Source organism: Oenanthe melanoleuca, chromosome 5 (assembly GCF_029582105.1).
Source record: "Oenanthe melanoleuca isolate GR-GAL-2019-014 chromosome 5, OMel1.0, whole genome shotgun sequence".
Taxonomy (NCBI): domain Eukaryota; kingdom Metazoa; phylum Chordata; class Aves; order Passeriformes; family Muscicapidae; genus Oenanthe; species Oenanthe melanoleuca.
In genome coordinates, this window is record NC_079339.1 from 32,653,777 (window position 1) to 32,670,156 (window position 16,380).

Sequence of the window (16,380 nt, forward strand, 5' to 3'; positions counted from 1 at the left end):
AAACATATTGAATTAATTCACCTGTTTTGCTATAACTGGGCTAGGATTGCATTTAGTATTTTTTGGATTATACTTTCTGGTAACTTCCAGAACTACACAAGAAGATTCTCAGCTGGTATTTGTGGGGGTTATATTGTTGGGTGGACTGCCGCTGGACAGACTCAGGAGCTCTCTATTTTCTGTTCTTGAAGTTTTTAGTTTATTATTATTAGGGTGTGGGTATAAGAGGGAGTGTAAGAGAGAGAGTAGAGCATGGAGAGTAGAGAGAATATAAGAGGGGTAAGAGTAAGAGAAGTAAGAGAGCGATTTCCCGTTTACAATACAATAAGTATTCTTCTATGATGAATATTCTAATTTCCATTAACCGATCTAATACAATATACTAATTTCCTAATATTTGCATGCAAACTGTAGGAATCACTAAATTACCATGTTTTATGGCTTTCTTATCTGTAACCCTTATCTTCAGACCCTTCCTGCCATACTTGGAACAGGATGTCTGTTGGTTCTTTGGTATTTGTGGCATTTGGCATCATCTAAACAAAGGAAGAGGCCCTAAACCTTCATATGGCTGTTTTCAGCCTCTAAGCTGAAAACTGCTAACATTTCTATTTCATCTATTGTTTCAGAACTACTTGCTAGGCATTCATATTCATAAGATTTTTCTAATTTCTTCCCAACAGATATTCATTGCAACAGCATCTTTAAAATGAAGAGAGCTACAACAATCTACACCAGCTGTGGGTCTGCTACAATAGTTTGTTACGAGGCACTCAGCTGCTTGTGTGCTTGCTTCAAACCAGACCACAGGTTTTGTGAGCAGGCTGCTAAGGCTAGATATACTTTAAAATTAAATAAATGCTTTAAAAATAAAAATATATCTATTCCAGTGATCTGCAGTTATTAAATGATGAATAATATCTCTGAATAGCTTTATGAGATGCACATGGCAATTATTATGCACTTTTAATCACTGGAGGATGGACATCTAGAAGCCTAAGTGACTTCCCTGTGGTCATATAGTGTTTCCAAGCTTTCAGCTCTAGGCTGTCCCAATCCCCATTTTAACCACAAGACTTGGCTCCCTTCAGGGAGGTTAATACGTGACTCTATGCTATTGAAGCAACAATCAACACTAGCTAAGCTGTTTGCTTGAGCATTTCAGCTTAAATGGAAATAAATTTTCTTCTGTAGCGTTGCAATTTGGTTTGTGTGCTGTAAACTAGGTCAGATGTTATTTATACCACTGGTGATGAGAACGATTTGATTTCTAATGTTGCTAAGTTAAGAAATAGTGATTGTTCTACTGACATTTGTTTCCAGGTATCAGAAAAGGACATTTCTAGATATCTCAAGAACAGTTCTTCACAGACACCAGGGCCTGCAAAATTATCCTTAGGGTAGTAAATGCTGCCAACTTCTCTCTCTTTAATTTATACAACATTCATGAGTAAATAATTACTTTTTTATATATACAGCAGTCGTTTGGAGGTTCCTCAGCAGAGATAATTTCTACTTGCATTCTACTTGTAGGACTGGGAGAGAGGGCTTAACACCAGAGCAGAAAGACAAATTAAGTTACTGCAGCCTTTGTAAAACTTTACTAATTTACATCTTTGATATTTTGTTGGTTCTGCCCTCTTCTGTTCCTCCTGCTAAGAGTCAGATCCTAGCCTTATCCATTGTACTGAGATGGAGTCTCAGTAAAAGGACATCTGAAAAAAGATGAGTGAGCTGGCAGTCATGTTTTTCTAAGAAATTAATGCTCCATGTGCAAATTATTTAATTTCCGTCTGCATGAACAAAAGAAAATAAGTTAAGCTCTTAGGAAAATGCATCTGTATGAAAAAAATAAACCTCTTACAAACTTTATCTCAGGAAATGACTTATTTTGTCTTCAGTGTTGCAATTTCACTCACAAAGATGGTCAAATCAATTACCTGATGTTTTAAAAGGTGAGGTTTGGTGAACTGTCTTCAGGAAAAAGGAAAGCACAGAAGACATTTACTGGCTCTCTGTAATTCCTGGGATATGGCAGATACCTTAAAAATAACAAATTTAAGAAAATAAAAAAAAAATTCTGCAGTCTGTCTTTATGTGCTTTTGATAAAGAATTTAAGATTTGACTAATAGAGTCCATATTGAGCTGTAAATGCAAGTGGCTAAGTCACAAGTCTAGTGACTAAAAACTCTCTGTCTCAATGGGGGCAATGTAATTAGCCTCATCCATGTCCTCATGTCTTATTAACAGACATTTTTGATGAATCTCTTACATTTTGCTGTGCCATTTGTATGTTCTTTTATGGGCCAGAATCACAGAATAGAGTCATTTGGCTTGGCAGGGACCAAACCCAGCTTGTCCAGTCCAACCCCTTGCTGTAGATAGGGACATCTTTCACTAGACCAGGTCACTTAAAGCCCATTCTACTGGCCTTGAGCACTTCCAGGGATGGAGCATCCACAGTTTCTGGGCAACTTGTTTCAGTGCCTTACTATTCTTATTTGTGCAATATTTATTCTTTATATCCGATCTAAATCTACTCTTTTTCAGTTTTAATTTTTTACTCTTTGTTCTGTCACTATAAGCCTTGGGAAGCCTTACAAGCCTCCTTTAAGCACAGGAGGGCAGCTCTAAGGTCTCCCCAGAGCCTTCTCTCTTCCAGGCTGAACAACCCCAGCTCTCAGTGTGTCTTCAGAGGGGAGATGCTCCTTTTTGTAGCCTCTTCTGGACATGCTCCAGCATGTACTGTGCTGGGTGCCCCTGAGCTGGATGCAGGACCCAACAGTAAATGGTTTCTGTCCCACTCTGTATGGCCTCAGCCCTTTGCTGGCCATTCCTCTGAGGTAACCTCAGCCAGGCTGACTAGTGCTGGGCACGCGTCCGTCCTTCAGCCCATGAATTCCTGCACTTGTTCATTCTCTCTCTCCTGCAGAGGAGGCAAACCTGCCACCTCTGTGTGTGTGTTTTATGGGTTTTAGAATTCCCGGGCAAGCCTCTCTTTTCCCCTTCCCTTGCAGGTACCACTTCCTGCCCTTTTAGGCCAGCTGGTTTGGCTTTATGGTTCGTTTAACATCATATAAAAAGAGCGTAACTCTGCCACACGCTTTGGTTGCAACCCTGCAACCACCGGGAACTGGCTATTTGCTTCCAGGTTGCTGAAGTAGAAAATATGCCTTATTCGTACAGAAAGACGTGCCACACCAACTAAAAATTAATCAGCGGGGCCGGGGCATTTTCAGCCCGGGCACAAACGAGCCTCGCCCGTCCCGCGTCCCGGCCGCGGCCCAGCGGCGGCGGGCGGGGCCGCATTGCGAGGGGAACGGAAAGCGGCGGCCCGGGTTTCCCGCTGTCCCGGTGCCATCCGGGGGAAGCGTTCAGGCGGCAGCAATCCCGGGAGACATGAGGAAGGTGGAGGTGAGGTGGCTGCCTCTCCAGGTCGCTCCTTCTTCGCTCCCGGTCGCTGCCTTTCCCTGGGCCGAGCCCCGGGGCACCGCGGGGCCGGGCCGGGCTGGGCCGGGCCGGGGGGTCTCGGTGCGCGGCGGGGCCGGGCGGCTGCGGGCCCAGCAGGGAGAGCCGCCCCGGGGGCCGGGGTGCTGCATATATGTGTGCATATATCCGCGTGTATATATGTATATGTGTGTGTGTGTGTGTGTGTGTGCGCGGTGTGCCGGCCGTAAGGCCCGCCTCAACACCTGCTTTTAGATTCCTAACTGCATTTATGTGTGTCCTGTTGCGGGAGTGTTGGTGTCAGACCCAGAGGTGTGAGGCCCCTGAAGCAGAACGTGCCTGTATTCTTAAACCAGCCCTGCTTCACCATCATACAGCTTTTACTTTGGTTGCCTTCAGGAAATATATCAGAAAGTTACAAGGAAAACAGGAGAGAATGAAGAGTGTTTGTTTAAGGAGCCATAATGCCTGATGTTGATTTCTGTGTAACTGGCGAGTGAATCCATTTCTGGTGAGATTTATTTTTCTATTGTAGTAATCTAAACTTTTCTCTCGGGAGAGCTGGTGAGGGAATCCAGCGGGCAAAATGTTTTTCTTGATGCTCAGGTTCCTCTCTTTGGCATGCTATGTTTCATAAATCAGCTGCTAGATTTTCACTTTCTGATTGTATCATTAGTGTTACTGGAAGCACCTTATATTTCTTCACACGTCTATGATTATAATTTGTTTTCTTATAAAATTGTTTCTGGGAGATCATAAGCATTAGTATGCCTCAAGGATTTGAAGATATACTAACAATAATGCAGAAGAATCCTACCTGGCCCATTTTGAAATATATTGAATTTTCAATTCCTAAATTACTTGTTTTGAATTACAATAACAAGTCACTAAAAACAAGCAAGAATATATTCTTTTATATAGGGTCAGCTATATGGCTATGAGAATTTGAGAAACATTTGTACAACCTTCTTTGGAGACCTCCAATGTAGGCAGAGCAATCTCCCACAAAACTTATTTGCTCATTAAGAAACACTTTTCAGCTGTAAGGACAATAATATACTTGAATTCTTTTTACTGTAATTTGAAATCATTTTCATTCCCAACAATAAATGGTTTAGGGAACAGCTTATTTCTGTTTTCCTTAAGTGATTCTTCTGCTTTGTCTTGCAGTGGTTGTGTTATTTTTTAAAAATGTGTCTCCTCTTTTTTAACCTAAATGTTCCTAGTTACTTTAATATTTTCTTGTATATTTTGCATTTAAGCTCAGATTATTCTTGATCCTCTTCTCTGAATTCATTCATTCTAATCAGTTCATATGTTTGACTCAATTTTAAGGGCAATATTCAAAACTGGGTAGACTATTCCAGCTGAATTCTGAACAGTAGTAAGGAAGTAAGAAGGAAGATTTATATCCTCTCAAAGCTTTACATCTGTTTCACTCATCCGGATATGGATGGTAGCCTTTGGCATATTCACCTTCTGTTCCAGCTTATACTCTAGGTCTTTTCTGCTTTTCTGCACCAGGGGATTATTCTGTCCTAAATTGATGATCTTGCTTTTCTTCTTATTTAACTATCCACTTCCTGATTGGTTGTTTGCTTTTTCTTTTGTTGTAGCTTTTTTTTTTTTTTTGGTAACCCCAAAATACCACAATGCAAACTTTTCTGGTTAGTAAAGACTGGATTAAAATTTGGAATTTTCTTCCATCATGTTTTCATTTTGTTGCAGCTTGCTGCCATCTGTAATATTAAAGAAACAGTTAATCATTAAACAATACTACTTAGGAGGGTACTCTCTGAACTTTCAGTGGCCTACGTAACTCCTTGATTCTATTTTGCTGCATGACCTTGCAGCCAAGATGAATAGTAGTGACAGTGTAATATTAAATTGGACCTTTGCCATAAACTAAATCCTTATCACATACTGAGGTATGTTTTCTAACTCGAATTAGGCCAAGCCTGTGTACTTTCAAGGCTAGCAGGAAGCAATATTCCAAGCTTGTCTTTTGCTCTTTGATCTTCAGCAGCAGCATGTTTATTCCTTAGATGTCCAAGGCACAGAGCACCCTGAAATAGACGCCTGTCCTTAGTAAATAGGATTTGGAAATATATTGGGGCCACACAGTAATGCCCATCTTGGCTCCTTTCTCCTTCCCTTGCATCCCCTTAGTTTAGCTTATCTGAGCCTTCAGTCTTTCACAGGGCAAGAGGATCACAGCAAGAAGCTCTACTCTGCTTTTGACACCTTGTACTACAGAGCATTTTCCTCATTCACCAGATAGAATCTTAAAAAATTTATAAGCTAAATACAAAATCTCTTGTGTAATATGCCACAGCTGTCTCTTACTTCGGACTTTTCCTCTTTGCATGTCACTGTAGTGTTTGAGCATTTTCCTGATGTGTAAATTAGATCTGTATGACAGTATGATAACTGAAATTCATCACTCTTTACAGTTCTTCCTCAGGAGGTTTTCTTTTCCTGCTAATGGAGGCTGCCTTGAGCTGCACAGAAACTCAGCATAGCAGAGAATCTTTCCTCCTTTTCTCAGCCTGCCTGTCTTTAGCTTCATGGTAGCACAAACTAGAAAGCATTTGGTGTTACACACTTACTATCTCTAAACTCCCAGCTTTCACATGATGTGATAACTGGGAGGAAAAGGGGGTCTCCTAAAAGTGTTGTGTTTTCTTGCATCTTCAGAAAGAGACTGAAACTGAGTAGCTGTTAAAAATCTACAGGAAAAGAGAATTGGAAAGGAAAAGTTGACTTTCTCAACTGCTTTATCTACCTTGAACTATTTTAGTGAGATTAAGAAACTCTTCAGTGTAATGACAATCACATCTAAGGCAGACATCCAAATGTTCCTTATAAAGGCCCACAGTTACAAAGGAACATATCTGTTAGGGGTGAAACAATTCTACCTCATGACCAGGTTTTCTTTCCATTAAGCTTAAGAAAAGTCTTGATTCAGCAGATATTTTCAGTCTTTGTGCATATTTCTTGGATCTCATTGTAACTTGCTTTAAAATGCAGTAGGCCTTTATTCTTTGTAATTATTTTGAATAAACATTCTGGATATTTATGAATTTTTAGAAGATAAGGGCATTATCTCTCTGTGAAGTGACAGGGGTTTTGGAGACACTGAAGAAATTTTTTATTCTGCTGGTATGTTGAATGAATATGCAACTTATGATAACTTTGAGATACACAAGACATTTCTACTAACTAATTTGTGGTAGTTTGATACTACCACTCACAAGTGCTAAATGCTAAGTTCTTGCTTTAAAGTTTGCTCCCTTCATCTGTTTCTCTTATATTGGTAATATCATAGATTTATTTTATTCCACTTTGCTTGTGGACTGGAATACTCAGTCTTAGATGCTGCAATTTAGGAAGGAAGTGACCAACTGAAATTGGTCCAGAGATGATTAAAAACACTTTTTTTTTTTTTTTTTTTTTTTTTTTGAGGGCGGGGGGTTGTGGATCTAAAAGCAATACTTAGAAAACTCCAAAATTTTCCTAGTTTTAAAACAAAAGGGGAGTAAGGAGACTTTGAATGCATAAAGCTGTGACAGAGAACACTGACAATAAGTTTGTAGTAAAGAAAGGCTCAGCTGAGTGCAAGGAAAAACTTCATAAGAGGGTGAAACTTTGAAGCAGGAGCCCTGCTGAGGTTATGGAACCTTCCTCACTGGAAGTTTTTAAGACCACTTTGGAGGCTGTCTAGATATGGGTTGGCCTTACAGTGGAAGGCTTGGGCTAGCTGTTCCTATGAATGTTTAAATAACTTTTCATGCACTCAGGAGCTTGCAAATTATTTTTTTCCTGTTTGTAAATCATCGAGCTAAGACGCAGTAGTTTGTCCATGTTGAAAATTAAAAGAAATTTAGAATTATTTTATTATTTTGGTTTAGACTAAAGCAATTATATTAATTATGATATCTACCTTGGTATTCATGATGATTTCACAGTATATGCATGGTTTGGTATCACAACCCTGATAGTCTAGCTTTATGGTGAGATAACAAACATAGCCTGTGTTTTTTCCATGTTCTGGGAGTTTATTATGGTTATAGTTTATGGCTGGTGTGTTGCTCTTGCTGACTGGCTCCAGCACTTGCTGTTTTGAGAGAAATAAAAATTGATTATACTGCTGGATAAAGTTGATAAGATGCAGAAACATGAATAGTAAATTTAACAATATATAAAAGCTAAGTATTTTTCTTTTCACTAACACTGCATTCATTTAATGTATTTCTGAAGTGCAAGAAATCTTAGTTCTTCTCTTTTTCTGTCATCTTCATAAATATTATATTTGGGAGTTAGAATTACTGCTGTAGAGAAGACATTCCTTACAATAAGTTCTTGATTTTTTTTAAATTAATGTATTGTAGCTGAACTGTATATTATTTGGAAGAATAGATGCATTTGTAGCACCGATGACTTAAACTTGTTTTTTTCTGAAAAGTAATCTAGTTTTTCTGTATCATATAACTAGTGATTACTCTGTTGCAAGGAAAGTATTTTAAGCTACATTAAATCAAGAGTGTTCTAATCTAGATACTTTTGGTATCTTATGTAGAAAACAAAAGACAAACCTAGGCAATTATGTATTAATATAGGCTAAATAATACTCTCTTTCTTATTTTAGGGATCCAGTGGGATTTAAGAACCTCTCTCCTAAGAAAACTTGCTGCTTCTACAGCTTTCCATCTTAGTGTGCACTTGATTTCACTTGAAATACCTATCTGAAGAAATTAAGAGTAGGTGAGGTGTAATTGCCTTTTAAAAATGTTAAAAGTTCAACATTGTGTAACAGCTGTCAAGATACCCAAGAAAAAGCCATATATTTGTGACATGTGCTATAAACAATTTGAAACTCCATCAAAATTAGCTAGGCATTATCTCATACATACTGGTCAAAAGCCATTTGAATGTCATGTATGCAGTAAAACTTTTAGGCAGCTAGTCCACCTGGAGAGGCATCAGTTAACCCATAATCTGCCTTTTAAGTGTATTGTTTGTTATAGAAACTTCAAAAATGTAATCACTTTCTTAAAGCATCAGAAGCTTCATAATGAAAATTATGAGACTGATACAAAGCAAGCAGACAACTATGTGAATTCTGAGCAAGGCAGGGTCACTCGTGGCATATTTCATTGTTCTGTGTGCTGGAAACCCTTTACAACTGAAGAGAGGTGGATGCTGCATCAGTGTCTCAAGTCAGATCATCTACATGGTGCCAGAAGGAGAAAGAAGAAAACTCACACTTGTGAATCATGTTACAAGATGTTTCCATCAAGATCCAAGCTAGAAAGACACTTCCTTATTCACACTGGCCAGAAGCCTTTTAAGTGTTCTTCATGTGGCAAATCTTTCAGACAGTCAACACACTTGAAAATTCATCAGCTTACACACACAGAAGAAAGGCCTTTTCAGTGCTGTTTTTGTCAGAAGAGATTTAAAATACAGAGCAAACTCATGAAGCATAAACAGCTCCATGCCAGAAATAAGACTTTCTCCAATATTGTGTGCAAAGCAAAGACTCTTAAATATCCCAGATCACACAACGTGTTGGAAGGAAAATGGGATAGTTTTGAGAGGGCTGATCCACACGTGTCACAGGAGAATGACCTACATGGTGCGCACTCAATTTATATTGTACCTTTCCAGTGCCCAGCATGTGAGCAGTGTTTTGAAACAGAGCATGTTCTAAATTTGCACAAATGTTACTCAAAAGGCAGCAGAAGTTCAAATAATGGTACAGCAGCATGCAGACACGCAGTCAACAGGAAAAATAAGACGCTGATGAAACTGAAGCATACTGGAGGAAAGGCAACAGATTTTTCTCTGACTGACAGAAAAAAAATGAAATCAGGTCACACTGGAAGCCCTGACCTGGTTACAGCTAGAGATCAGCATTGTGATCAGCATGTGTCCACTAAAGCTTCCAAGGACTGCCGGAGCAGGCGTGACATGCACAAGTCAGTTTGTAATCGGATGAAAAGAACGTTTGCTGTGCCATTGCCTTGGCAAGAGTACCCACAGCCTCTCAACTTGGGCAGTGGTTTAAAAGGTGTGCTTCCTGGTGAAAGCATGGTAGATGTTGATGGCTCACTGGATAATAAAGATGAGGCTTTTTATGGTTCATCAAATGATAGTTTTTTTGATAATCCAGAAGCACTCCACTGTGCTTTTTCATCTTCTGCTAAAAATACACATAACAGACATAAAGTGTGTAAATGTGACAGATGTGAAAAAATTTTTCCATCTTCATCCAAACTTCAAAGACATTATCTTATACACACGGGACAGAAGCCCTTTGGCTGTAATGTTTGTGGGAAGACATTTAGACAGTCAGCTCACTTAAAAAGACATCAGCTCACCCATACTGAAAAGAGAGCCTGTAAAAGCCCTGTTTGCCAGGTAGAATTTGAAAACCTGAACAAACTTTTCAATCATCAGGGAGATCACGCTGAATTTAAGTCTTCTCAGCCTGTGGGTTATTCTCAAACACCTTCACAGCCATCTGGCTTTCAAGAATTTGAGCTGATTCAGTCAAACCAAACAGCTGAAATCAAAGTTGAAATCGAGTCAGGGGATTTTGTTCTTGACACCAGCAGTAGAAACCCACAGCCGTATTTGTGCAGTAAATTGTTGGAAACAGAGCAAAGCTGTTACAGCTATTGGCATGATTTTTCTGAAGGTACTGAAAAAAGTGAAGCTGTTAACAAATTATATCAATGCAGTGTCTGCTTTAAAACTTTTAAATCTCCTTCTAAGCTTGAAAGACATCACCTAACACATGCTGGACAAAAGCCATTTGAATGTTCAGTTTGTGGAAAAAAATTCAGACAGGCCCCACATTTGAAAAGACACCACCTTATTCACTTTAAAGAAAGCTTAAAGCTTAGTCCCACTGAGGAACAAGCAGAGAATGTATTAGTTTTATCAAAACGGGATAATGTCCTATGAAATAATTTTTAAAATTTTTGGTTGCATAATTATAAAGGATTTCTATTAGGCCAAATAATTAACTGAAGGGGATTATATTTTCTATTACGGAAATGACCTGGTGAAGTTAATTTACTGTCTTCAGAACTGTCTACTTGATATAATTTGTGAGATATTCATATTGAGATTTTTTAAAAAATGCAGTAAACATTCTTTGCATGCCCTTTAGCTAAATTAATTAATAAATACACATTCATATTGTATCAATAGTGTTGCAGAAATCTGCAATGTTCCATGAATATGGTAATTATCACTGAACATAAAATACTATATGGGAAAACGTAACACTTTTAAACTATCAGAAAAGTAAAGACAAAAAGGTAATTTTGAGAATATTAAAAAAAAAGGTCCTTTTAGCTTCTTCTGGCTCCCCATATGTTCCAAGCAAATGATTCTTGCTGTATTTATCCCATGCTTTAAAAAAATTGTTATTTTTAGGTAAAAGAGAAGAGGGTAGAAAAATGGGAGAAAGTTCAGTGAGAAGAATGTTGATGTGGTGTTATAGAATCTTCTGTTTCCTATAGGACAGAAAAAAATAGCTGCTTTTTTATTTACACTTAATGTGCTTGGAGAGCTATACATAAGGAATTAGATAATTTCCTTTTTTATATAAAATACAAAGAGACAATGCTATCATATTAGGATTTATAATCAATTTATCCATTTCACCACTTCATTAACTCCACTTGTAAATCCTTTGCCTTCTCTAGCATTTTTGGCCAATTTATACTTTACTGAACTATTTTGCAGTAAGAAAAGAAGACAAGAAATTATCATTAAGGTTACAAATGGGCTTAGTATCTGTTCATTCTCCTTTCCTTCTAGCATACGTAGGAAACCAGTAAAAGAAATGTTCTGTAAGATGTGATAATAACTCAGATGAGCAGTTTTGTCAGGAAGTCGTTCTCATTACGTTAAATATAAGAGACTGAGAATTTCTTTTAGCTAAAATTAAGTAATTCTGATTTTGTATTAATAGGATATGTAGTTATACTTTCTGGTAAGTAAATGGTTTTGTCTGTTGCCAATGGGGCTGGCAAGAAGTGGACATGCAGTGGAGCTTCATACATAATGAACATGTATGAAGTTTGTTTCTTCTTTTTTGTCCTCTGAATAAACTATCTTTTACAATACTTTCTTTGTTATGCATCTTTTGAATAGTTGAATCCTGAAGTTCTTATTCCTATTTCTAAATTAACATATCTGTAAGATACATGACATTTTTTTTAGTATTTAAACAGAACCATATTTATTTAAGTAACATGGGTTTGATTTTTTTTTTTAATTTATTTTGGAAATGGCATGAACTTTGTGATAGTTGGTGAATATGAAGGGTAAAAGGAGTTTTATTTTCATACATGTTATTTTACATTTTCAGCGAGAATAAAATGAGGAAAAAAACTCAGAAACATTCTGTAGTTACTATGCTTTTGTATAACAGACAAATTCAGTATATAATGATGATTATAGTTATATATTGAGATTTTTTCTCCCTTTGTGAATTGTTTCATATTGAAAGACAAAATGCTGTATAAAATGTTTGGAAAGCATATTGTAGAGCTCTTTTAAAATACTTGTAATAAACTATTTTATTTATATTGTACATTTAGACTGTGCTTTATGTTTTGAAACTAGCTAACATTCATTATGCAGAAAAGACTGCATATCAAAATACCTTTGTATGTTAGAACAATAGGTGTGGTTTCAGATTTTTTTTTATCAAATATAAATATGTTTAAAGGTAACATCTTTCTAAAGGAGTTACAGTAATTTAAAAATGCTGTGAGTGTAATGTTTAGAAATCACAAAACTCTTGTTTCGAAAATATCAATTTAAGTAAAATTAAGGAAAAGTAATACAAAAAGTTATTTTGGAGGAATGAATGGGCATTTGCAGGAAGTGTTACTGTCTGATGAATTTGAAAAGTAATGAAATCTTTGGGCTTGGATTTCAGAGCCACAATATCTATCTGGCTCTCCATCCCTTCATAAAAAGTTTTGTGTCAGTATAAACTTATGGGGATTATTCCATAATTTTATGGAATAAAATGGGGATTTTTATGGGGATTATTCTGTAAACTAGCTAGAAAGGGGTTAAATGGTTTCTAAGAGTCAGGAGAGAAAAAAAACTGAGGTTGAAATTCTGTGTCTTTTGCAGTTAGCAGTAAAATTCTTCAAGTATCTTTGAGAATCTGAGCTAGAAAAGTTTTCTCTGTGTTCACAGTAACGCTTCTAGTTCATTAGTATGTCAAGCATTTTTCATAATGCTTCAAGGCAAGTTCAAGCCATCGATCTTTTAAGTATCTTTGGTGGCAGAAACATTGCCTGTGGTTCTGTTAGAATGAACTGATGGCTAATACTAATAATCTGATAGTACTGAAGTAGTGGATTTTTTGAGACTGCAGAACCAAATCATATTCTACAGAGGAAAACAGTGGGTCTTCCTGTATTAAAAATGAGCTCCTACTGAGGACAACTTCTCCAACAGCATGGATTTAGCCCTGAGGTTGTTCTGTGTGGAATATGAAAAGGGTCAAATATTTTGATACAAACATAAAAAAAAAAAAAAAAAAGATTTTTTGGAAGAAAAATTATACAATTGCAGTACTAACTGATCATACCATCCATTTTTTGACTAGATGTGGCTATGGATACCTTTAAAATGTTCATGCTGCACTATCATTGCAGTGTGTCACAAATGACTTTCAGGTGGCTTGAAGAGTCACTGGCAAAAGTATCATCAAAAGCAGGTTTAATGTAAAAGTGAAAGCACAACAAAGTTTGGCAACATTCACTCTACTGCTTATTAGATGGTTGAAGCACACAGACAAAAATCAGACTGAAATTCAAAAGAAATCAGTCTGTAACTAAAATCAACCTAAAATCTGTGTGGCAGCTGGTGATGGAAGAGGGCTAAGGATAGGAAAGAGTAAGGATAAAAGAAATAAAAGGGACCCCTCCAATTGTGTCACAACATTCAGAGGGGAGCCCCTTGCCAAACTTAGCCCCCATTTGACCAACAGTTTAGGCCTAAAATAACAGCACGTAAAAGTGCTCAATTTAAACCACTTCCCAAAAATTCAGTAGAATTCATATAACACAAGAGTAACTCACAAGGCCTAACTCACACATTAAACCTACTTCAGAATCCAAGAGAGCAACATTCACAGTATGTTTGCTTCAGCATATTCACCCTTGAACACGCAGAGAACTAAAGGAGTATGTCCAGGGTATATTCCTGTGAAAAACTTCCAAGGTCAGTGAAGTTCTCATGTCAGATGCCATTGCATCTTCTCAATGGGCAAAGGGCTGAGCCTGTGGGGGTATCAGCCCAGGCTCTGCCAGCAGTGTTCAGAGTACAGCAAGCTTGAGTTTACCAGCTGAGAGCCATGCCACTCAGAGGGCAAGTGCTGGATGGAGCCCACTGTGGTTCAGGAGAGCTCCAAGGGTCTTATTTAGGACTGCTATTTATAGGGTTGTTAGACAGTTGCCTTTAGTCACAGTAACTTTCCATCCTGGATGAAATTCGGCTCAGAAACTTTCTTTGTAAGTTTGGTAAAAAAAAAGTTGTTCTACTTGTGTTATTATGCAGGCAAGAAAAATAAGTTTCCAAGGCTGTTCATTAAAAAAACAGGAGTTTGTTAGATAACATAAGTTCCTGGGAAGAGACTGTGTTTCTGATAAGCTCGAGAGGAGCTCAGCCCCAGTGCTGTTTGTCAAGGCCAAGGCCCAAGAACAGTTCTGAGATCATGGCCCGAGGTGTGTGTGTGTGCATGGCAGCTGTACCCCTACACAAGGTTTGCAGAAAGTCAAAACATACATATCTAACTCTTCCTATTATGGCTACAGAAAAATGCAAAAGAGGAAAAAAGCATTAATAAACCACAGAAAAACTGTTTAACCACTGTTTTTCCCTGTGTGCTGTGTTTCTCACTCGGCTGAGGTCTGCTCTCACACACCCAGAGCCAACAAGAAAATTAGTGAGGCAAATGGGAGATAGACACAAAAGAAACTTAATTGAAGCTAGTTACACCTTAGGCTTCAAACCAAGATACTGGATCTAATGTTTAGTTTTCCTGGCTGTCTCCTAGTATAAATGTAAAACTCCAAAAGTCATAATCTCTCAATAGTAGCTCATTTGAGTAACACTTACCTAAGTACAGTTGGATGACTCTTAAATCAATAAAGACTATAGATTTAGTCCATCTAATGGCCCCTTGTAATGATGTTGAAAATGCCCAGACCTCCTAAATAACTGAAGTGGTAATGGTTCATATTCGTAGCACAAGGTTTTGTGGATTTTTAAAGTGTAAGTTTTAACTTAATAGCCTGGTTTTATGGTCTGATGGCTGTGGATGAGATGTGTCTGAGAGGCAGTTATCATAAGGAAAATTGAAATTACAGAAGTGACTTCTCTATGCTCTCCTATAATGTTCTTTCTCCAGGTTAAGCAAATAAGTTGTATTTCTTCATATAATGACTAGTTCTGTCAAGCAGCTTTTAAACAGCTTTTTTTTAGCATCTGTTAAAAGAGTGAATCTTCAAAGTCCACACAAGTGAAGGAGAAATCAGTCTTATTTGAACAAAATCACTCACAAATGTACTGATATCTTCTTGTTCAGAAACTGTTGTTCTAACATGAAAGTGCCATTTTATGTCTATGCTGAGTTATCATGGGTCTCTAAATACTGTTTTACTTCTGTTCTCTGCCATTCCAGTTTCTGACTCCTCCTAGGATATCCTTACCTGTGACTTGACATGATTTGAATATGTGGCTAAAATTTTTCCTCTTCTCTGGAATCCTTCAGTGCCCCTGGTGCCAATCTGTATGGCTCTGTTAAACCCCATCTGTGAGTTCTAGCCCAAGAGTCTTGGAGCTGGCTGCTCCACGTGTGCTGCCCTGGCATGTAAAATAGTGCTGAGGATGTGAGTGCAGGAAGATGTGAGAAGCTCACTGGTGATGATGTGGACCACTCAAAGTCATCTGGGTGTGTAGGGTCATTGGAGCACGTGGATATGGTGGCTGTCCAGCTTTGCCTTTGGCACTAGAATGTGCCTTGCTGACAGAGTGGAGGAGGGGAAACAGAATCCCATGGCCACTGCTATTTAAAAAAGTAAAAGACTGTTCCTAAACTAAAGAAGCCAGGTATGCATGGTGTCTCTCCTTTGTACTCCTAGTGCACTGCACTCAAATCCTACTGACATAAAGGAAAACACTATCTGGATGCTAATTGGCATCATTTTATCTGTGCATTTTTTTGGAATATTAATTTTAATCCCTAGTATGTGTTTGTAAAAGTAGCTTGCTGAGCCACAGAAAATCAGATGATTTCCTCAATTTCTAGTTTATTTTGTTTCTAAGAGGATCCTGAAAACACAGCAGAGAGATTCCAGTTACTGACAATACTAAATGCGCTACTAAATGAAGTAGAACTCTGCTAAGCTATCTAGACACCCCAAGTGTGGCAGCCAATTTGAGGATAATTTTTAAGATCAAAACAGGTTAGGATTTTTCATGACAATGAGAGCAACCTTGGATCAGTATCTTGGCAACCTTGTTTGCTCTGGTGTACTATATCTTGTATTTATACTCTGGGTCTTAAAATCTAGCAGGTATTTGGGTGGTGAGAGCTCTGGAGGAATGACCTCAGGTGTTCAATAGTGTGAATTTGCTGCTTTCAGTAGGTATTCTGTTTTATTACAATTTTATACACTTTTAAAATCCTGAAGTGCTAATGGAAATGTCTACCAAAACCCTAGAAAAGATAGAGAAAAGCAAGGATGAAAGCTTTAGGAAACTAGAGCTAGCTCTCAGCATCTTAGAATTGCTGTCTTGATTGAGTTTTATGCTACATATTAGTGTAGTTTTTTCCTTTATTGTGAGAAAAGAGGATGTGATCAAGAATGTACTTTTACAATGAT

General features: G+C 37.8%; 1 protein-coding gene across 2 annotated transcripts; it reads left to right on the forward strand.

The window, feature by feature from the left end:
* The first annotated feature begins 3,310 nt into the window (after positions 1-3,310).
* On the forward strand, positions 3,311-11,836 carry ZNF770 (zinc finger protein 770). 2 transcript variants are annotated; one of them, XM_056493545.1, is made up of 3 exons: positions 3,319-3,415; positions 3,848-3,959; positions 8,097-11,836. In XM_056493545.1, exon 3 carries the CDS (start codon positions 8,237-8,239, stop codon positions 10,418-10,420), a length of 2,184 nt encoding a protein of 727 aa, XP_056349520.1. In that variant the 5' UTR covers positions 3,319-3,415; positions 3,848-3,959; positions 8,097-8,236; the 3' UTR covers positions 10,421-11,836. The 2 variants fall into 2 exon arrangements, with proteins under 2 accessions (XP_056349519.1, XP_056349520.1); XM_056493544.1 differs by lacking the exon at positions 3,848-3,959 and having other exon boundaries at positions 3,311-3,436.
* The last annotated feature ends 4,544 nt before the right edge of the window (positions 11,837-16,380 follow it).